Raw genomic sequence first — 24,012 nt, 5'->3', positions numbered from 1 at the left:
TATGAATAGGCTTACCTGATATTTGAGCATGTCCACATTATAATATGTAGCCTGGGGTTTTTGTTCCGACACTTTCTTTAGGTGAGTCATCAAATTTGGCATATTTACCCAGAATTCCTTGGTATTGGCATCATTTTGAGTATTATCGCTATTCAGTTGGGAAGAAAAAGTTATTGAGTAGCATCTTGTGAAAAATATCCACCCAAACAAAGAAGCATCTTAGCAAATTGTCACCTGATTTCTCTATCCACCTTCGACAGTCTGTAGAGATCATATTATTAGAAGTAGCGTAGTTTTAGTACAATTGCAGTTCTGAATGGCATTATGTTAACAGATTAATACCCATAGGGAGGCATGATTGTATTGCTATGAATCTCAGTGAGTACCTAGTAATATCAACCAATCCTGATAATAACTGGTTGCTTTAAAGAGTGAATTATTTATTAACCCAAACTTAATAGCCCTTTCTACATCACCAGTTTCCTCTGAATTAGTCAGTTAATGCAATCAAGGAGCTGAGGACATTGATTTTTTTTTCTTTTCTTTTTTCTTTTGTATTGACTTGAACAGTGGTTTCTCAGAAATTACTGAGTTAAATATTTGGCCAAATGCAAGCACAGTCTTTATCTCCAACAGAGGGGAACAGGACCATACTAAAACTACCAAGGTATTTCACTGAAGAGCATCTAAATCATAAAACAGTCACCGTGCTTACAAGATGATCCTGGAATGTGGATGATAATAATCATGGTAGTTATAATCGAGCAGTGCAGTCTTGATGAATTCAGGAGTTTGGTATTCCTACGAATTTGTTAGTTTTGCTCAGATGTCTGTCCACACGTCATTCACCCAACGTATCTTGAAAGTGCTTGTCTCAAGGACAAAAGGAATCAGGCAAGAGTGTGAGAAGCCTCCGCTCACTTTCCACATAACGAGGAAACTGAGGGCCCAATGAATTCAGTAAACTGACCTATGACTTACTTACTGAATGAAAATTAGAGGTTAAGAAGACAAAAGGGTGATAATAATAACGTGATGATGGCAGGGGTGCCTGAGTGGCTCAGTCGGTTAAGCTACCGACTCCTGATTTTGGCTCAGGTCATGATCTCAGGGTTGTGAGACTGAGTCCCACACTGAGCTCCATGCTGAGTGTGGAGCATGCTTACGATTCTCTGTCTCAGGGCACCTGGGTGGCTCAGTTGGTTAAGCCTCCAACTCTTGATTTTGGCTCGGGTCATGATCCCAGGGTCATGAGATCCAGTCCTGTCTGCTCCAGGCTCAGTGAGGAGTGTGCTTGAGATTCTCTCCCTCTGCCCCTCCCCTGCTCATGCTCTCTCTTTAATATAAATAAATCTTTTTTTTTTTAAAGGATTCTCTCTCTCCCTCTTCCCCTATCCACCCCCCCCCAAATAAATAAATAAAATGATGAAGACAGGTCAAAAGTAAGTTGCTATGATTCAACCTCCAAAGTCAAACAAATCAAGAAAGTGAGTCAAGAAACATCAGGGCTTTCTTTAAAACTACTACTGATCTGTTAGGAGGGACTGGTTTTGTGGCCCCGGTCTCAGCATGACCCATGTGGTTCTGCTGTGCGCTGGTATAGGTTGTTGAGGACAAAGCAAAGCTCTCTAACTCTGGGCGTGTAGGAAGTAGATGGAAAAGACTCCTGGCTCCTGAGATTTTGCTCCTGGTCAAGCTGAGCTAAGGATGCTGATGAGGGCTATCTAAACTTTTATTACCTAAATGCATCCAAGTTACCCAGAGGCAGGAGATAAGAGTAATAGAAAGTCAGTGAAATTAAGTAATTTGCTTAAGGTGAACAGCAAATAAGTAACAGAGTCAGGATTCCAGCCCAGGTCAGTAGACTACAGGTCATATTTCCCACTGTACCAAAAAGAGGTGTAGAATTAATATCCAGCAACCAGTCATTAATTTGTACTAAGTAGATCTGAATAGCTGGGAAAATGTCAATGACACTATTTTTTAAGGAAATGTATTTTCTAAGCTTAATAACAAATTAAACTTAGTCATATACCTACAGTAATTCCTCAGAGAACTTGCTTTAATAAATATTCAAGAAAGCTTTGCCAGTATCAAACAGAGATCCCAATCAGATGGAGATACAATTCTTGAATGCTCAAGAAGTCTTGAAAATTCTTTAGTCTCATGATTGGTTTAGCAATTGTTCCTGCGTTCTTTACCAAGCAAACCCCTTTTGTTAGGGAAAAGTAAGAAGTAAACTTCAATTTGGTCCCTCACAAGGGATTGCAAACCCAAATGTCTTTAGGAGCAAGCTGTTAACCTAAGAGAAGTCTTTCCGAACACAAAAATGAGAGAATTGGCTGGGCCAAAGGCGACAGAGGTTAAAAGCTGTGCTGCAATGGGGAATAATACTTGATAATGTTGCCTTTTAAAAACTAGGGAGAGTAGCAGGGAGGGTGGAACCGTCCTGCTTAACAAACCCACATAGGCTCTATGACTATGGTTACCAGTCACAGCCCTGACACAATAATCAAATATTTAGGGTTCATAAGGTCCAAATTAATGAGGAGTCTTTGTTTTTTTGTCTTACAATAATGTAAGAGTCTATATAATATTTTGTCAGACAAAAACATACTCAGAGTGTGACTTAATTCAATACATAGGACCAATATATTAATATAAATATAAAACTCTCGCAAATATGCCTAAAATCTTGGCCACATAACTACCTAAAAATGCAACAGCAACCGTGACATTAGTCTTACTAACAAACAAACCAGTGAGATGGTGGCACAGAATCCCTAATTTCAGACGGAGGAACCTTGAAAAATAAAACTGGCTCAACTGGGTGTTGTATGTTAAGTGATGAATCACCGAATTCTACACCTGAAGTTAATATTACACTCCATGGTAACTCACTGGAATTTAAATAAATTGAAAAAAATTAACTGGCTCAATGTGCACATCAAAAATAGGGAGGGAAAAGTGAAATAAGAAGCTGCTGATTTCTAATCTTGATTGTTTTACGTTTATTTTTCATTTAATGGGTAACCATTTCTTTCCATACTTTTAAACCTGGAATCAAGTTTTCTAGTTAAACGATGGCAATGACCAAAGAGGGGGCGGTGATCTTGGTAATCACCTGAAAGACCTGTGACGGTTTTGTCACCACTGGAATGAAAAAGTCTCACTCAGTGAAGAAAGTGACTATGTTGGTCCTTCAGTTCTAAATGCCAATAACCTTTAGTCATTTCTTTTTTCTTTTCTTTCTTTCTTTTTTTTTGAGAGAGAGAGAGCATGCATGCATGCATGTGCACGCTCGGGGGCAGGGTGCAGCTCGGGGGGGTGGGGGGAGAGGCAGAGGGAGAGAGAGAATCTTAAGCTCCACACAGGGAGCCTGCCCCATCTCACAACCCTGACATCATGACCTGACTAGAAATCAAGAGTCAGTGGCTTAACCACTGAGCCACCCAGCCCCCCACCCCCCGCCTTTAGTTATTTCTACATAAATATCCAGCTTGACTAAATTCTTTAAATCATTGAGTTGTTCCTTCACTCAACAAATGTTAGTTAAGTCTTTACTGGATGCCAGGCACAGTGGAAGATATCGAGGATGTGATGGTCAACTAAGAGATGTGTCCATTCCCTCATGGATTTTACAGACTAGTGGGGGAGACGGATGAATGTACATATGTCTTAATTCTAGTAAGGGACAAAAGGGGAAGAATAGGGTATCTTGAGAGAGAACAACAAGAGGACATATTTAGTTTGGGGATGGGGGTTGGCGGTAAAGAGGGGAGTGGAATGGTCAGGGGAGGCCAAGCAGAGCTGAGGTCTGAAGGGTGAGTCACGGTCAGGTGCAGAGGGGCAGGAATAGTACTGGAGGCAGAGGAAGCAAGCACACAAATTCCTGACGTGGGAAAGGACTCCGCCTGTTCTAAGACTGGCAGGTCTGGCTGGAGCTACAAGGTTCTGAGGCAGGATGGCGGGAGCTGATAACAGAGAAGCAGGCGAGGGTAGATGACTCAGGGCTTCAAAGGCAATGGTAACAAGTTCGCATTCTGGTACAGACGCAATGTGAAGCCACCTGGGGATTATGCATGGCGATGACCTGATTCACCTCAGGAAAAGTCATTCAGCTGTTGTGTAAATATGTAGGCATGGGGCAAGAGTGGGCGCAGGAGAGGAAGGACGAAAGCAATTTCAGTGGTCCGGGAAAATGACAGTGGTCACTTGGACAGGGGAGGTCACAGTAAAGAGAAAAACATGGCCACTTTAGAGAAAGACTTTTAAGTAAAATATCAGGACTTAATGATGGAGAGGAAGCTGTCAGGCATGACAGCTTCTGTCTCGTTCGTTGGCAATAATTAACTTGTATAGCTGATCGTTTTTAATCGCTTCATACATGTGTATGTTTGGGTGAATCTGCACGTATGTAAGTATGATAAAGACATCATGTTCAGATTTAATAGTTAGAAAATGTGAAAAAGTGTATTTATACAAATTCGCATAAGCTTCTTTGAATACATGTAGAGTTCCATAAAAAAATTTACCATTGCCAGGAAATTATATATTTCACAAAAAAGACTTTCAAGCTCATGTGAAGAATAGCTCAGAGTTCAAATATCATTTGATTTTAAAAGATGCTAATACAACAAATGGATTTTATTCCTTTTATTGGGCTGATTTCCCACCATCCTTATCCACTGTTTACTGATGGTCAGTAAAACAGACCACGAACAAACAGTCACTAATACAGATTTTATTACTCTAAATGTCTCTTTAGCCACTTGAGATAGTCGGCCAGGAGAATACATATAAGCACACACACACGAGCGCCTGCTAAAGACTTTGACAGGTGGCAACCATGGTCTGGGTGGAATCTTCAAACATATCTGAGTAGAGGTAATTTCTCTACCGTGCAACATTCCTGTTAAGGTATCTCCCTCATGTAAGTACCCAGCGCTAAGCCACACACATCTCTAAAAAATTTGTGCAAAATATATTTACCAGCAGAGAAGTTGGGGATTTGGCAGGACGTGTTCTAACCTGCTGAAATTTATCACCCGAAAAGTCAGAGCAGCTGGAGATGGGTTGTTGGCAAAGTGTCTGGTGATGCCGGCAGGAAAGGACAGCACCATTTCTCCAGTAATCTTCACGATACATCTGGCATATCAAAACACACGAGAGGAAAGAGAGAGGAAACTCCAGTCAATACACTGTGAATCAAAACAGTTGTGAAAAAGAAATGATTTATGTAACAATATTACACAACAGAAGAGACCAAAGTTAAGCTCTTACGATTCCACTGTCAACTACTAAATCATTTCTAAGACCCGAGGATGCAAGGTTTGTGTTAACACTTAACCAAAAAAGTGCCCATTTGTTGAATGTGTTTTTGAACTCTCAGAAGAAAAATACGGCTTCTGTGTTTCTGTAGGTAAGTCTATATGTTCACCTCACAAATCGAATCATCTATGCTGCTGGTTCTCTGTCTCTGATTTCTTAATCTTTGGCAGCGTATGTGAAGATATTAAATCAATCACACAGTGTCACCACACCACTCACTGGGACTTATTTTAGTGCTCAGTAACATGATCGATGCCTTGAGCGTGTTCCCTTCTGTACTCGAGAGGTAAGCTTCTTGCTTCCATTGAGCTATATCTTTATTCCTTGTCTGTTTGGTTGAAACTGTCAAAATCAGTCATATAAGTTAGCAGGATAGGATGATAATTTGGAAGGAAGAAGAATCCTTTTTTTTTTTTTAAAGAAAAGGGCTTTATTGAGGCATAATTGACATACAACAAATGGCACTCATTTATAGTGTAAAATTCCATAATTTTCGGTATCTTACACACCTGTGAAGTCATCATGCAATCAAGTTACTGAACATACTCAGCATCCCTAAAAGTTGCCGCAAGCATTTCTGTGATCTCTCTCTGCTGCTGTTCTCCACCCTTCCACTCCCTACCCCTAAGCGATTGCTAATATGCCTTCTGACACTACATATTAATTTGCACGTTCTAGAATTTCATGTAAACAGAATCATAAAGTATGTGATTCTTTTGATCTGGCTTCTTCTACTCCGTAATTATTCTGAGCTCATCTGTGTAGGGTGAGTACCAAGAGTTCATGACTTTATTGTTGTGTAGCATGTGGTCATGCCACTGTCTTTTTTTCTTTTTGATCCATTCATTGGTTGAAGAACATTTGGATTTTTTCCCAGTTTTTGAGTATTACAAATAAAGCTGTGATGAATATGTTTCTACAAGTCTTTGTATGGACATCTGCTCTCACTTCTTTTGGTAAATTATATAGGAGTGGAATCCCTGGATCACACAGAAATCAAGTAGTATTAATCCACCAACTTTGTTCTTTTTCAGAATTGTTTTGGCTATTGTAGGTCCTTTGAGTTTACATATCAAATTTATAATCATTGTGTCAGTTTCTACATAAAAGCAATGTAGTTCCAATTCACCCTTTATTGCCTGCACTAAGCAAATTATTATTGGGCCCTTTATGGATACTTTTTCTTTGCCAACAGGCACTGTGTTAGATTTTGTCAGTAGAGGGCGCTGAAAAGACATTGCAGGAGAAGAGATTGTTCCTTCCTGCTTCCAGGGTGTTTGCCAGGCAGGCTCCTGCTGTTCTTTGGGTGTATCTGGCGTCAGGCTCTTGCAGGCTCTTGTGACCTCCGTGGTGCAAGCGGCATCCCTAGAGTGTGGACAGCAGCCCGCATGGCTTGGATAGTGCCCCATGGCACAGCCTCCTGGAGCACAGGTGTCTGGGCTGCCCCAGTGCCCGGAGCCTGCAGTGCGAGCGGGTTCTCCAACTCCAGCCTCCTGTTGTGTGCACAACAGCCAGAAACAAAACTCCTACAACTTTAAGTTCAGGAGTGTACGTTCTAGGGAAATTGGGGTTCATAGATGGAAACTCTGCTCACGTCTGAGTACAGGGAACTCTATTTGCTGCACGGTCACCTCGTCTGGCTGTTTAACTGTGATTAATGAGACACATGGGGCACAAGGGAGATGGCCCTTGGAACACGTTTAAAACGGCTTATGTGAAGAATTGCTACAGCCTCGTGTGTGCCAGGCTGGGTTTGAGGTAGAGGTGGGGGGCAGGTGAGCTTCCCGAAGTTTCTATGTCCCCCTTTCCCTCGTCCGCACACCCTTCATTCGGATATTATCATCCGTAACTCTGCACTGCTCTGGACGAAATTCTGGTTTCCGGAAGTTCGCGCTTCCCTCTCTTCCGGAGAACACTGCTGATCTCCCAGCTGGGGAGCCAACTCTGCTGTCTTCCTTCTCTTTTAGAAACAGAAGCCTTGCTTTATTCACTGGAGCTGAGCCCGGACTCCGCCTTAAGTTGAGTCTACTCTCGATGTTTTTTCAGCATGTGGACGTGCAGAGTGATTTCCCAACTCTAGAAGACGACAGTAATTAGAGCGCTTGTTACACCCGACTTCAGTGTCTAATCTCAGTATGTTGCTGTGGGCAGCGGCGGCTCCAGCGTTTTTAACGGGTGAAGAATCCGCTCAGTTGCTTTTCCAGGTTGCTCAAAAGGAGATCTAAGTGGTGTCTTGGTGGGGGACGAGGTTTCTTTTTTGAAAACTAGTCAGTGGGGGAGGGAGTGGCATTTATTAAGTCAGTAAATGTTTATTGACTCCTAATTGTGTAATTTTTGCTTGTTTGTTTTGAGTGGGGAGGCCCTTTAAAAATGAGCATAACAGCCCCTTTCTTCAAAGGGCTGGTAGCGTTGGGCGGCTGCTGAAAGAAGTCCTCAATATCAACCACTCTAAGAAGCACTCAGCTTCTTCATTTAGCTTACATTTCTGGACTGCGTCTCAGCGGTCATAGGCAGAACGTTACTGAATTAGTAAATCACCCAGTATCTATTCCCAGAGCTGAAATTTTCTATACAAACATGAATATTTTCATATACAAAAATGAATATTTGCAACCCATACTCACTAAAGGAAAATACGTGTTTAATGATTGTTCCTAGCAGTATGCAACGTGGCTACCTTTCATGTGAGTTTGAGTTACAGAAATCTAAAATACAGCAATGTGGAGATCTTAGCAAACTCATGGTACGAATAAAATTTGAAATCATGTGAATCCCAACAAATGAAACACTTGTCAAGAATGGCAAAATTTCCCAGAGTCTATAGTCTCTCATGGTTTATTCCCCCTTCTGTTTACCCCCCCCCCTTATACGCAAGTAATGAATCATGGAACTTTACATCAAAAACTAGGGATGTACTGTATGGTGACTAACATAATATAATTTAAAAAATATTATAAAAAAAAGAATGGCAAAATTTCAAAGTCCCTTGGCTAAGTGACTTATAAACTGGGTTCTCCCCATGGCCGCAGGCAGCACCACTTCAGCCAATCAGCACAAATGCTGGTCAATTTTGGTCAGGAAAGGTGTGAATTCGATATACGTGAGGTCAGCAGAAGTGCATCCCTGACATAAATGTGACCTCTATGCACTGCTGGGATCGCTAAGCCCACGGTCTTCTTTCCGAGGGTACAGCCCTTTGTGCAGAGCCAGCCTCCCTCCCTTTACTAAATCCCCTTTCATGGGCTCGGGTCCTAGCCAAACTCCTTGCCAGGTTTCAAGACTCAGTTCAAGAAAGGCAGGGCTTTCTGAAACCTTCCTTAATATTCTCCTTATTCAGCTTTCCTTCCTTTTTCCTTTCTCTAGGTTCCTTGGACAGAGGTACAGACTTTTTTTTAAAAACGGTTTCATCACTTCTTCTTTATTCTTTTTTTTAAGATTTTATTTATTTGACAGAGAGAGAGAGTGAGAGAGAGAGAGAGCACTAGTAGGGGAATCGGCAGGCAGAAGGAGAGGGAGAAGCAGGCTCCCTGGGATCATGACCTGAGCCGAAGGCAGCAGCTTAACTATCTGGGGCACCGAGATGCCCCGTTTCATTGCTTCTTACACATCTCACCCACTATTGTGAAGGCAGGTGCTGTGTCTTGGGTCCTAGAAAGGCAAATGTGCATGACACAGAACCTAGTGCAGAGTAGGAACTCAATAAAATGTTAAAAGAAATTGGCACATTGAACAACTCTATATAGGGTGACTATACAGTGTACCAGGTATTATGTAATGCCCTGGACTGGGCAAGGAGAAACAGGACAATTGTGGTCTTTGCCCAAACTTCCAGTTTAATTGTGGACACAGACACTTGAATAAATAATTGAAATGTGACGATAAGGGAAAGACAGAATATAGCTGAGAGACATAATTTTTCCGGGGGAATAAAGAATTAATCCCCAGCACCAGGGCTGTTCAAATAGAAGCAAATAACAGGAGATGTATTCCCCAGTCAACAGCAAAAGTCAAGGAGTTCTCTGCCAATGAGCAACCGAGAAAGACTCGGGTGTCGAAATGCCTACTACGGGTGTTGTCAGTACTCAGAGAAAGAGTGTAACTATACTTGAATGGATTATATATCATAGTTTGTAATAATTAAAGTAGTAGATTTCTGTTTCCAATGTATGGTCTGAAAGCAAATGGGGAAGGCTTTGAGTGAAGGATGAGAAGGAACCATGGGCAAAAGCAAATCCACATGGTTTTCTGTATCATTTCTCTATGTGCTGCTGTGTTTGACTTTATCCTCCCCCTCCCCCGCTCACACTATGATAGAATTTTTGAACTTGAGATGTTTCCTTGAAAGTGAACACAAAGGAACAGCAATTAAAATGATTCAATGCCTGGAGCTGAAATTAAATTTAGAAGACCATCACCTCATGATCTGTTCATAAATTTCAGATCTCATAATTTTAATGAAATTTACTGAATCTCCCATCTACCAATATGCAATATATACTGCAACTACTTAGGGCAATATAATTGAAAACAGACACAGTCTATGCAGTCACCTCAAGTCAAAGACTCAGTTCATTTGGAAGGGCATAAGAAAACACCAATATTAGTTTGGCTCAAGCGCCACATCACTGGAATGCCAAGGTCACGGATACCAGGCTCACAGGTGCACACCGGCCCACACACCTGCTATAATGTGCTGGGGAGACTCAAACAGGATGAAGAACCCAGCTGGTATAGGAAGAAACCCACAAAGTTACTGGTAGGCTGCTATACCACTCCTTGGGATTTAAAGAAGATTATTATTAAAAACTTCTTAACTCAGGGGCGCCTGGGTGGCTCAGTCATTAAGCGTCTGCCTTGGGCTCAGGGCCTGATCCCACAGTCCTGGGATCGAGCCCCGCATCGGGCTCCCTGCTCCGCTGGGAGCCTGCTTCTTCCTCTCCCACTCCCCCTGCTTGTGTTCCCTCTCTGACTGGCTGTCTCTCTGTCTGTCAAATAAATAAATAAAATCCTAAAAAAAAAAAAAAAACAATTTCTTAACTCCTCTTGCATCATAACTATGCCTCTCCTACAGTGGACTTGGTATTATATTTATGCACAGGTCCTATTTTCACCGATATAACCCCATCTAGCACAATGGCAGGCACATAGCCGTCATTCTGTAAATGTTAGAAGAGTAATTCAACTCAACTCTTTCAGCAATTTTGCCAGGTCCTGCTTTAGATGCTGAGGATGTAGGAATGAAGAAAATGCTCAAAGTCCCAGTTCTCATGGAGTTTACATTCTAGTGGGGGAAGAGACAGACAGTGGACACTGAAAACATGCAACGTGTTAATTAGAGAGGAGGGCGATGGGGCAAGGAGAAAGTGCTGACAGCGGGTGGGGAGCAGTGTTGCTATTTGCACAGCTTGGACAGGGAAGTTCTCTGATACATCTCCTGAAGAATCCAGAAAGAGGTGAGGGGGCAAGTAAGTCAGATAGCTGGAGCAGATTTCACCCAGGCTGAAAGGGCAACAAATGCTAAGACCCTGAGATGCAGATAAGGTTGGCTTAATGGCACAGGAACAGCCATGAAGCCAGTGTGACGAGAGTGGAGTCAGTAAGGACACTGGTGATGGAGACCAGATCAGAGAGGTGGGAGCTGAAAGGGGAGAAGTGTCTTAAGGACAGATAATGGAGAGCCTCATAGACCACGGTAAAGCATTAGGGTTTTACTCTGAACAAGAGAGGACGATATTGAGCAGAAGAGTGATACACTGAGAATAGATTTTAGGGGTCGACCAAACCAGACCTACTACCAATTAGGTCTCTCTGAATAAATGAATGAATGAAAGCCAGTTAGTAAGCAGACAAAAAAGAACTCATTCTTGTGTGATCCCAGTGTTTTGCATGCTGGTATAGACAACTTTCCACACTCCTGAGTACTCTTATTCTTTTTTTTTGAGAGAGAGAGTTTGTGGGAGAGGGGCAGAGAGAGAGAGGGAGAGAGAGAATCTTAAGCAGCCTCCATCCTCAGTGCAGAGCCCAACAGGGGGTTCAATCTCATGACCCTGAGATGACCTGAGCTGAAATCAAGAGTCGGATGCTTAACCAACTGAGCCACCCTGGTGTCCCCTGACTACTCTTTAAAGGTGTGTTTCTACCTGCCTTTCTCAACTCCAGTCAGCCTGAGCTTTCTAAGGTATAGGTAGGTCAGTCAATAATAAGCAATCCTAGAACTGCTATTATAGAAAGTTATGCAAATTCTTTGTTCGAAGAAGAGCCTACAGAACAAACGTGTGTATGTATGTGAAGTATATATGCAGCTTATGCACGTGGCACTTACTTGCTCTAACAGTTCAAATGCACACTCTGTGCGAGGCAACTTTTAATTCCTGTCGGTATGTGGACGTGGCAAATGACCTTCCTGCTTTGAAGATGAGAGAGAAAAGACATGGGAGAAACCAGAGTGCTACAGACCGAATGTCTGCATCCTTTCAAAATGTATATGCTGCAATCTAATTTCCTCTATGATGGTGTTTGGAGGTGGGCTGTTGGGAGGTGATTTGGTCGTGAGGGTAATAAATGAGATCAGTGCCTTTATAAAAGCGACCCTGAAGACCTCCCTATTACCCTCCCCCTCCTGCCCACACACCCCCTCCCATTTAAGGTTACTGTGAACCAGGAGCCTGCCTCTGGTCAGATACTGAATCTGCCAGAGCCTTGATCTTGGACTTCCAGCCTCAAGAACTACGAGAAATAAATTTCTGTGGCTTAGAAGCGACTCAGGCTACAGCATTCTGTTATAGCATCTCAAGTGGACTAGAACACCAGAGTCCATAGTGTTGGCTTGTCTACAATAGTCTGGGCTTAGAATAAAATCTAAATGCTGTAAAAAAGGACATGACATTTAGGGAGGTTGATAGATCCCACTGTCTCAATAGGGCGCTCAAAGGTGGAGTTACTAAGCATATTTCCCAGCATAATATTGCTAGATTTAGGCTTACAGAAACTAGTGTTGCTGAAGTGTAAAGAAGATTCACAATTAGTCACATAAATTCTCACTTAAATATATGTGGAATCCAAGTTCTAATTATACTTAATTATCAAAGTTTTTTCATAAAATAGTCTAGTGTTCTATGTGAACATTTTCTTTTTCTAATTCTTATTTCCATGGGTACTAAGGTCTTCTAAGCCCTCATCCTTGTAAGTAAAAAATAAAAAGCAATTCTTTCCTCACTTAGGTTTGTCTTCTGTTTATCCATCACTTCAGGTCTGGAATTGTATTAATGACACACTTGAAAGCCAGTTTGACTTTGGTGTTTTGTTTTCAATGTAGACTAATAGTCAGTCTTAATTTTTTTTTTTTGGATCATAAACCTCTTTGTGAAATTGATGGATACTATAGACCCTCTCTCTGTACATACGCACACACACATAAGCTATTCAGTATAATTTCAGGGAATCCATAAACTTCCTGAACTCTATCCAGAGAAATCCTTATAGAACGTCAAAATATTTAGTCATATTACATATGCATTCAGGTCAAGTTCACTGTCAGTATGTACTGAAATAACTGAAATCTGACTCATGTAAATAGGGAGTGGTGCATTTTTCTCTAGAGTTTTTACTTTTCTGTGATTGTAATTTTTTTGGCCAGTTTTTCCTTAGTAAGGGTAACATATAACTTGTCTTCTCATTGATCTCTGTGTTATGCAATGTGTCTTTTTCCAGGTTCTCATTCCCATGCACCATTTCTCAGTTCATATGTGAGTGATCCCCATCCAGCAAAGACTAAGACAATAAAGACATGATCTAGACATTTACTTTTGTGAGATAATAAATTTTTTCATTGTTGATGGGGTTCACTAGGATTTTCTGTAAACTCGCAACCACAACAGAACCAGACATTTCTGGGGAGTAAGATGTTAGATTATTGGTCCTTTTGGCACACTTTTTAAAAAAGCAGTAAATTAGTATTTCTAATTTAAAATTTCTCCTCCATTCTATGTATGCCACCTATTAATGTTAACCGAGTTTTGTTTGTTTGGTTGGTTTTAGGACAAGGCATGAAATAGTTATGTCTAGGGTGCTCCCCCACTGAATAGGATAGAGTTTGGAGAATACAGCGGACCAAGCCCCAGGCTTACTTGCTTGGATCTGCTCCTTTAAAGTAGGCATTGACCGTTTCTGTAAATGCTGCCGCAACAGGGAGGGTGTCTTGGGCTCCCATGGTTAGGGGGCTGGGTCCCCTGGAAGAACCTGCACAAAATGAAAAATTTTCACTTATTATGGACGTAAGAGACATATTAGTATCTGTGGAACTAAAAGCCCAGTAAAAAGGGATTAAAGGATGAAATCTATTACAGAAAAAGTAATGCGCTAAGAACCATACGTATATATTCAACACAGAGCTCAAGTATTTAAAAGGAAATATTTGGCTGGTTTACGAACACACACACTTGAAATTAAATCAATTGCATATTTTTCTACAGAAAAAAATCCAAGCAGAAGAATAAAGTCATCGGGGGTTTTCAATGTTTTACATAAAGCATAAGGCAGTATTTGAATGACAGTTTGTACAGCAGGTAGTTAATAAGGAACATTATTCGTTTCCTATTTGAGCATTCACCCTACACTCAAAACTTTCTTTGTTTTAAAGAGACAAATGGCCATGGGGTACCATGTTCCACATTGTCCTTTTCTGGATTATTTCTGTTTCAAAAATCCCAATTCTCTTCAGATCAAGTAGGCTCAAGTTTACATGTCCAAAAACATACACAACATAACGTACACCATGACTTGGCAAAGACACAAGTACATCAGTTCATACTCTAAACAGTGACAGCAGCACTCAGGTTTATTGAACACCTGCTACATGCCAGGCTCTGTGCTAGATGCCTTCCAAGAATTATCTCACTCAAACCCCACATCAGCCCTTTAGGATAACCATAACGATTTCTATTCTACAGAAGAGAAAACTAAAGTTCAAAGAGATAAGGGGCAAGTGGCAAAGCTAGAATTCAAAGCTAGAGTTGCTGCCCTGAAAAGCTCTTGTTTCCCCCATGATGCCATACAGTTTGTGTAAATGAAACATTTTCTCTTATGGTTTTGATATAACTTGAGGTTCCTGAAAGGAGCAAAATTTAGGATTATTGTCTTTGCCATTCATTTCTAGGCATGGTACTAGACAGTAAAGTTTTAGTAATGACAAAGTATTTAATTATGTCGTCGCTCACTGCTTCCCCTTCCTATCAAACAAAGCACATTTACTCTTCCCCACCCTGGAGCAGACTACGTGTTATGCTTTTTTTTCTTTTACCTTTGGTAACTTCTGTACTCTTCTCTGGCCATTAAAAAAATCTACCCTTTGTGTATCTCCCTCTTCAATAAAGTTTTCTTTGGTAATTCTCATTCCTGGTGGTTCCTTCTTCTACTGTCTTCCCTTGGCTTTCAATATTTTGAACTTGGTAATTGATTATTAACAAACATGTGCTTACTATCTACTATGTATAAGGCACTGTGGTAGTTTCCAAGTTAGGTCAAACATAATCAAAAAGTTTGAAGTTGAACATAATCCCTGTCCTCAAGGAGTTACAGTTCAGTGTGCTAATATCATCATCGTCAATATTCACCAGCATCTAAAGAAAGGGGGGGTAATCAGAAGGGGGAATGAAACATGAGAGACTATGGACTATGAGAAACAAACTGAGGGCTACAGAGGGGAGGGGGTGGGGGAATGGGATAGGCCGGTGATGGGTAGTAAGGAGGGCACATATTGCATGGTGCACTGGGTGTTATACACAACTAATGAATCATCGAGCCTTACATCGAAAACCGGGGATGTACTGTATGGTGACTAACATAATATAATAAAAAATCATTATAAAAAAAATTAAAAAAAAATTCACCAGCATCACCTCCATCACTGTTATTCATTGCATACTTAGTGTGTGTTTTACATATATCATCTATGTAACGTATGAAGGAAGTGGAGAGGTCAGAGAAGTGATGTTGGAACTGAGGTCTGAGAATGAATAGGATCTCACAAGGGGGAGAAGGAAGAAGGCCCAGCGTGTACATATGTGTGGAACTGAGCAAACATATGGCATTTTGAGGAACCACAGGAAGTATGGCACTATTTGCATGTGAGTGTGTACAAATGTGGTGGGTATTGAAAGGTGAGACATGGAAGGAGACGAGGTTGGTTAGAAATAAGGTTATGAGAAGTTTTGTGTAAATACTTAGGAAAATTTGAGGTCCTAAACGTGAGGTTAAGAACACCATCTGTAGAAGATGGGAAGCCTCTGAAGTACTTGAAATAGGGGAGTTATGATGGGGTTTGAGTTTAGATTGCTCTAGCAATAGTGTGACAGATAATTTAGGGACAAGGACAATCATGTAGGTGAAAAGGAAAATGATGACATTGGCAAGAAATGCGATGTTAACAGATAAAGGGAATGCCATAGACATAATATTTTTCAGTTTTTCAAGGCATTTAATGGTTTTCCATGCTTTTCCTGTGAATAAAATTGTGAAAGTCGGGTGGATAATAGTCTTGCCAAGTGAATGGACTATTAGATGAATCATAATATCCAATGAGCATAAATCAGTGGTTTTACGTCTATTGCGAAGGAAGCCTCTAGGGGAATACCCTAGAGTTCTAGCCTTAGTCTGGGCTCTCTGGTGCCTTGGATAAAACTGGGAAAGACGCTCAGAAATGACACACTGTAGTGGCTAAGAGCATGGGATTTGTCATTAGACACACTTGGGATTGAGTCTTCTTTCTGACACTTGTTATTTACATGACCTTTGGCAGGGATGGTATAATAACACCCCCCTGTAGGCCCATTCTGAGCATTAAATGAGGTAGAATATTCAACACAGTGCTCGGTCCATAGTAAGCACTCATTAGTGATTAGCTGTTTTTATGACTCGTATCACAATTTAAGATAATACAGATTATCTTAAATAATGACAGACTCAATGACGGTGCTAAATAATGATCTTTTGGAATACTGGGCTGGAACTAAGAAGAAAAATACCAGCAAAAATAAACATGGAATGCTTATACATCAAGATTAAAAATTAATCAAACAATTGTTTTGGGAAAAACTGGCTTGGTGAAAGAACATGTGAAAAATATTTGGGGGATGGAGTTGATCATCAGCTGTCATTGCTGGGCTTCACACATGTCACTAGTTGGGCTACATCAGATGAGTAACAGATGGTTCCCCAGAAATGATGGCTTTACTGCTTTTTGTTTGCGTGCTGTGTTTTCAAGCTCCTCAGATGGTAATCAGGCCACTTATCCACAAGCCAGAGATGAAACTCTTCAGTGTAATGATGGGCAAGACCATCTGCAGTGCTGTGGTCTGAACGTTTGTGTCCCCCCAAGTACATATGTTGCAGATCTGAGGCCCTAGGTGATGGTGTTAGGAGGTGGGGCCTTTGGCAGGGGATACAGTCATGAGGGTGGAGCACTAAAGACTGGGATTAGTGCCCTTTTAAAAGAGGCCCCAGGGAGCCAGCTTGTCCCTTCTACCACATGAAGACAGCAAGACCAGCAATCTGCAACCTGGAGGAGGGGTTTCTCCAGGACCCAGCCACTGGCACCCTGATCTTGAACTTACAAACTTCCAGAACTATGAGAAATAAATTTATCTTGTTTATAAGCTACCTGGTCTGTGATAATTTGTGACAGCAGCCAGGATGGACTAAGACATGCAGTCTGACCCATGGCTATTCTTCGTGACCCACCTACCCCCATTCCCTCCAGAAACCCTATATTCAAGCTATGTTTACCTATGGGCACTATTGTCCTTATTCAGAGCTAATCTATAATGCCAGGAGAGGAGAAAACATCACAACTTTACAAAGAACCCTCTTACCTTAAAGGATACACAGTTTACAATTTTAAATTCTTCACATCCTGATACACTGCAATTATATGCCATTTTTTTTTACTTTATTTTCATTTGTTGCATAATTTTCTTTACTGCTATCTGGTCTCCATACCATTTTTGATAAGTATGTATTATTCTACAATCTCCACATTTTGGGCTATTTCTAGGGAGCAGTTATTCTAAATCCATCTTTGTGTAAATGGGTCTTCTTTTCCTTTCTAATTATTTCCTTAAGATATAGTTTTATTACTACAAGCTGGGATGATCGAAACACAAGGCAGATAAATTTTTTATTCCTAAGAATGCCAGATTATCGCACATAAAGTATAATTATACTCCATGAAAATGCTATTAGGAATGAACAAAAGCTTTCGTTCCCCTGCAGTACCTGTGGAAGTACCTGTTAATAGGATTATTGGAAAACTGGACTAATACCAGGGGAGTCTAAGATGGTGAGAAATTTAAGCCTCATGGCCTAAGAAGGCTAAGAGGGGCCTAGAAACTATTTCCGAACATCTGAAAGAACATTACCAGACAGTGACCCGAGGGACCATGGTTCATGGCCATGGATCTGGAAGTTAATAGCTTTGTGACCTTGGGCAAGTCAATTTACTTTTGGTTTTCTCGATCATACAATGAAGGCAATAGACATAAAATCTCTGTTTTAGGATTCTATTATTTTAAGTTGTTTATAGGCATTTAAATTTTTTTGAACTGTAGAAACAATTTCTAACACCGAAGTAAGCTGCTTTGAAAACAGTATCCCTTCACTGAAGATTTGAGTGGACTTATCAAACATTTACTGAGCCTCTACTATGTGCAAGATAGTGGTGGGGACACCAATATGTAAACTTCCAGAAAATTAGACATAAACATATTGGAAAATCTAATAGCAGTAACATACGCAAGCAAGAACTTAATGGTTCAAGAGACAGCACGATGAGATTATTTCACTGGAAAATTAATTGCCAAGTGAGCAGCATAGGGGAGGCTATGCCACGATTTAACAAAAGGAAATTCCAGCTCTGGAGTCATATAGACTTGGGTGTGAATCCTGACTGCTCCACTTACAACCTGCACGACTAAGGGCAAGCTATTTAATCGTCTGTGACTCAGTTTTGAAGTCGAATAGGTATTTAGGTAGAAAACAAAGGGAGATGACACACAGGTGGTATTCTTCACTGAGCATGGAGCTACACCAGCAGTGCTAGGGTCCTTCCATCACTAACATTCTGTTTGTAGAAGAACAATCAATTCTGTGCATGCATGCTTAGCTTTTTGCAGATCACATAGGTGGCCATTGTATCTCTTAAGTTGCTTGATAAAATCCTTGCAGCAGTAGGACATAAAAGTTGGTTGAAGGTATGTTTTCTTTTGATTCATTCAAATATGAGTTCCTGTAATAATTAAGCATTGTGCTAAGTGCTGACAGATATGCCCCTCCCTTCAGGGAGCTTACGGTATGGAATGGGACTACAATATTAAGCAGAAATGAAAGATAAAGCACTATATGAAGTTAGAGAACAGCTTAATATTATAATTATTAGATTCCTGTTAATGATTATTTTTAAAGAATTCAAAGTAGAAACGGTATCTATTATGTGTATCCTTCAACATAATAAAATATCAAACATTAAGATGGCTTTATGTTCTTCAAACACTGAAGGGATGAACGGGTTCAGTGTAATTATCTCTATTTCAGTCGCCCAAGGTCACTCTGCTAGAAAGCAGTACAGCAAAAATTCAATTCCAGGTCCTGACTCTAACAAAAACAGCAGTAGCAACAATGAAAACATCGGTACGTCTTCCTGCATGCCAAGAACTATTCAAGGAGCTCTACTGATACTAACTCTTAATCCTGATACGATCCCTACAAAGCAACCACCATTATTGTCCTTGTTTCACAGATGAGAAAGCCGAGGCCCTGAGTCATTCAGCAGCCTTGCCCACAGCCACGCAGTTATAAGCGGTATGAACAGCACTGGGGTGCAGACCTAGGATTGCCTGACCCTGGATCCCACACTCTTACCTACTCTGCTCTAAGAGCACGGAAGTCAGAGCAAATTAGGTTAGGCATCTGCCGGCACATTTGCAGTATCCCCAGGACATGCTTCTGCCCCTAGCGTGTGGCATTCTGACAACATCGCAGTTCCAGGGGCCTGGCAAGCAACTGACATGCGTACTTAAGGAGTTCTGAGAAATGGAAAAGGCACGCAAGTTACCAGCATGTGTTGATATTTTCTCAAAGGCAGTTTTCTAGGACTCTCATTACCAAGCAACATCACACACACCCCCCCTAAGGCTAAGAAGGAATTAAATCCTCATAACAATATGGCATCTTGAAAAGATAAGGTCACTAACTTGGGGAAGCATTCCCTGAACAGTTCATCGGAATGTGCGTACGAGTGTGGAGTATAAACTGTGGATGTAAGCATGGGAAGGGAGAAAGGGGGAGGGAAGGGAGAGAGAGAGATTTTAAAAGAGAAAGATACAAAGCAAAAAAAGGAGATGAAGGGGAAGCAAAACACTCAGGTCCAGAAATTGAGGGAGAGTACAAGAAGGCTAACGTCACGGTAAGTGCAGGTCTGCGCGCCGGGTTCGCAGAGCCGCCCGGTCTCACACCACCGCCGGTCGGTCACTGGCGTGGAGATGCGCCCGAAGCAAACCTGGGCCGTTTGCTCACCTCCCCTCACCTCCCCTCTGTACCCTCTTCTGCATTTTATGTATCACGTTTTCCACTTGGCCGTCCTGAAAGTCAGAACTGTTTTCACCTGAAGACCAGCTCACGGAGAGGACTTATTGTCAGTTGTTTTAAATTTACTATGAATTTATGTCAAAGTAGAGCCTCCCCGAGGGGTGTTGGTAGCATTTGTGTCTATATGCTCAATAAATGGTAATAACTCTTGCTTACTGTGCCCTCACTTTGTGCCAAACTCTTGTGATGCCTCACGTGTACCATCTCCTTGGAGACACAACCGTCTCACCAAGTGGGTGCTCTTTTCAACATCTCTTTCTTACAAATGAGGAAGAGCTGAGAGCTTAAGAAACTAGCTCATAGTCAGAGAGCAAGCGACCTATATACTTAGTTACTATTTTTTTAAAGATTTTATTTATTTATCTGAGAGAGAGTGTGCATGCATGGGAGAGAGCACCAACAGAGGGGAGGGGGGAGAAGCAGACTCCCTGCTGAGCAGGGACCCACACCCGGGGCTCATCCCAGGACCCAAGGATCAGGATCTGAGCCGAAGGCAGACACTTAACTGACTGAGCCACCCAGGCGCCCCATCTTTTAGTTATGATGCTTTGCTCTCTCAATAAAGAGTCCAGGGCTGTGTCACAGGGTGTGGACTTCAGTCTTGACTGTGCTGCTTAGTTCACATCTGGCCTTGGGCAGGTCAGTTACTCCAGCTGCATGCCCATTCAACTGGGACACTGGTATCAAGGCCAGCAACTCATCCGACCGTAGAGAGATTTGCCCTTGTAAAAGCCCAGGCTCCATGAGAGCAGCAAGTTTTACCTTCTGTTCACCTGGGGTTGGAAGCAGTCACTCTGAAAGCACAACTGGAGGCATGAACAGCAGGAGGGGGTGGTCTTGTTTGTTGGAAGACCGTTCCCACCCTCGCTGTTTACCAATCCAAAGAACTGTCCACTCCACCAGGCCTGCTGTAGGAGGGAGGCGAATGACCCTTATGTCCAGGAGTAAGAATGCTGGAGATGGAACCAACACATGGAAGCAACAGAAAGCCTCAGACTGCATAAATGAAGAAAGAAGAAATTCCAAGAGTAGTATGAAGTAGAGGACAGTGGGAGTTGGGTTAGCTTTTTCTAAAAAAGAGTGGATTGTATTAGTTAAAATGAATAAAAAGATAATCGTATTTAATCCTATGATAATTTATAGATGATATTCGGTATAATGCAGTGAGAGAGACACATAATGTTGGAATCAAATTGAATTGCATTTGAATCCTGACTTTATCACTTACTGTGTGACCTTGAGCAGGTTACTTGACCCGAGGTGAAGCTTCATCATTTTATGAAATGGAGATGATACCCCGCACAGATGTTATGAGAATTAGATATGATGACTGAGCATGTCCTTATCTGAGGATAGTCAGTATCAGAAAAAAAATCACTTAAAAATGAATGTCTTTAAGCAGTTCCTAAAATTTCATAGTATGTAGTGGCAAAAGGCTTGATTGGGACTTGAAGCTGTCATAGACTGAATTTGTGAGAAAATCTTTTAACACACTACAATTAAATAATTAGTGAGTTCTTAGAGTGAGCAAAAATGACTTGTTTTGGTATTTTGAGAAAGGGCTCAGTTTTCTGATAAAATTGTATTAGAGCTTTACACACCAATCTAGGTTCAGATTTGGCTTTGATTCGTAATCATAAAGTGAGCCATTACTGCAGAGCTAATTGAGAGTTTTACAAATTTCTTAAGGGCCCCTCAAATTCCTGATTTTCTTTTGAAGTGTGTATGATGTAAGCTTCCTTTTCTTCTTTAGTTAATAATAATTTTATTTTTGCTAAACTGTCAGCTGAGAATGACTTTAAGTGTAATATAAAGATCTTTACACCATGGCTTTCACTGACTTCACACAATATTGTTTCCATTCTATGGTTGGCAATTTCACTTTTCAACAAATGCGCACTGTATTTGCATTGTAAGTGCATTGTTTGAAAGATCACACATTTATGGAGAAACTGACTGACTGCATTTATGTAATGACTAGGGACACATGCTACAGACGCTAGTGTTAACTTGTGAAAAGTAATATTCGAATGGGGACTAATGTTACAAGTAAATACCTTCATGTCATATTGGTCTTTACTTTCCTACAAAATCCAGTAACTGCAAAGATGCCAGTAATGACACTTGGGTGAAGAGTTTCACTGGGTGCCCTCCTGCACATAGTAAACGCTCAATAAATGACAGCCATCACCATGAACAACAAAGAAAAATCTGCCTAGCAGTCACAAACGTAACATATTGCTTCAGGCTCCCCTCAAGGCTATAGGCACTTAGCACACCAGAGAAGATAAAGAGAAGATTAGAACTTCTTACATCAGTAGAAAGAATTGTATCCAAAGAGCTTCCTTGAGAAGGTGAGTTGTGCTTTTGAGATCTTGTGAATCTTAGCTGAAGTGATGATTAATACAGCAATGTGACTTCTTAAAAATCACAGCAGCTTCATTTTCAAAACATATTTAGGACAGGTTTGTAAGAAAAGGAGTCAAAAGAAAGTTACTACATAAAAATTTTCTAGTTTTTTCTTTTTCTCTACATCTTTGAATGTTACAATTTTACATAAACTAGTTGGTTTAAATGATATGAAATATATGTGTATATGTTACATATACGTGTTCGCGTGTATGCTGCATATAAAATACTGCATAAACTGTTTTGTGTCTTTTGGTATATTTGTATATTTTTGTCTATTTGAGAATTTTCTGTAGCCTAATAGATGCTATAGCCTAATCTAATAAATAATAATGCTGTGATGAGAGCTAAATTGACCATATTACTTTTTGTACTCTAGGGGCTTTGCTAAATGTTTCACATGTATTACCTTACTGAATCCTCATAATTTTAAGAAAAAATATATTACCATCACTGTTTTATAGATGACAAAACCAGAGACTTATAAAAGTTTAGAAGTATCCCCAATTGCTACTTTGGCTTCTCACATCACCAGATAAGGAGCATCAACTAACTTGCTGGGTGCCAGTAAAAACAAATTCTCTTCCTAAATCCCTGCTTACCTATCTGGAGATATACATACATACATACATACAAATACAGTATATATTTGATGAGCATATATTTCTTTCTTGCTTTGTTTTTTAATTTTTAAGACCTTTTCAATTTTCTCAACAAAATTTTGAGGTATGTATTACCATTATCTTTTCCTTTTACAGAAGAGAAACTGAGGCTTATGATGATTAAGTAGCTTGGCTAATGTCATATAACTAGAAGGTGATAAATAAAAGAGGAATAAAATGAGACTTCAGGGAAAGGGCAAATGCCTAAAATCTTTCATTCTTCCCATAAATGTTTTCTAGAAAATATTTAAGAAGTGGGATATGGGTTGAGCTTTCCAAAATGGTAGCAAGAGAAACTGCTTTTTTTCCCCATAAAGTCTAAAGAGAAGAAGGATTTGTAAGCTGAATATCAAAACCACTTTTTATTTTTTGGTAATTGTTTGTTATTTCAGAGGAAAGGAAAGTCTGTGTTGACATACAGAGAGAGGACTCTTAATTTGGGGAAAACACTTCTGTTTTCCTGATAGATCAATTTGAAGTAAATTTTCATATACACACATATGAAATTCCATATGTGTATATATGGTGCATAGGGTTACACAAACACCACACTGGGCAAATAATGCGAAGATATTTAATGATGGTTTTGTAGTTATGGTAACGGGCTTAAATTTAACTATACTGTAACAATATTCGTGTGAGCTTATTACCAATCATGTTGTCCTAGTACTGTTTTTTTAAAAATTTTTAATTATGTTATGTTAGTCACCATACAGTACATCATAAGTTTTTGATGTAGTGTTCCATGATTCATTGTTTGTGTATAACACCCAGTGCTGCCTGCAATATGTGCCCTCCTTAATACACGGGAAACAAATAATCCAATAAAAAAATGGGCAGAAGATATGAGCAGACACTTTTCCAATGAAGACATACAAATGGCTAACAGACACATGAAAAAATGTTCAAAATCATTAGCCATCAGCGAAATTCAAATCAAAACCACATTGAGATACCACCTTACACCAGTTAG

General features: G+C 40.5%; 1 protein-coding gene across 10 annotated transcripts in view; it reads right to left on the bottom strand.

The window, feature by feature from the left end:
* The window catches only part of SGIP1 (SH3GL interacting endocytic adaptor 1), a 204,947-nt gene that overhangs the window by 13,691 nt on the left and 167,244 nt on the right, over positions 1 to 24,012 (bottom strand). For all 10 annotated transcript variants that reach the window (XM_045802097.2, XM_087865980.1, XM_045802099.2 and 7 more), the window contains 3 exons: positions 13,458 to 13,569; positions 4,993 to 5,148; positions 16 to 148 (listed from right to left, as the gene is read on the bottom strand). In XM_045802097.2, coding sequence (XP_045658053.1) covers positions 16 to 148; positions 4,993 to 5,148; positions 13,458 to 13,569 — 401 coding nt within the window. The remainder of the gene's footprint in view (positions 1 to 15; positions 149 to 4,992; positions 5,149 to 13,457; positions 13,570 to 24,012) is intronic.

The sequence above is a fragment of the Ursus americanus genome, chromosome 12 (assembly GCF_024610735.1).
Source record: "Ursus americanus isolate L20-20 chromosome 12, mUrsAme1.1.p, whole genome shotgun sequence".
NCBI lineage: Eukaryota > Metazoa > Chordata > Mammalia > Carnivora > Ursidae > Ursus > Ursus americanus.
This window is presented reverse-complemented; position numbering and strand designations above follow the sequence as displayed.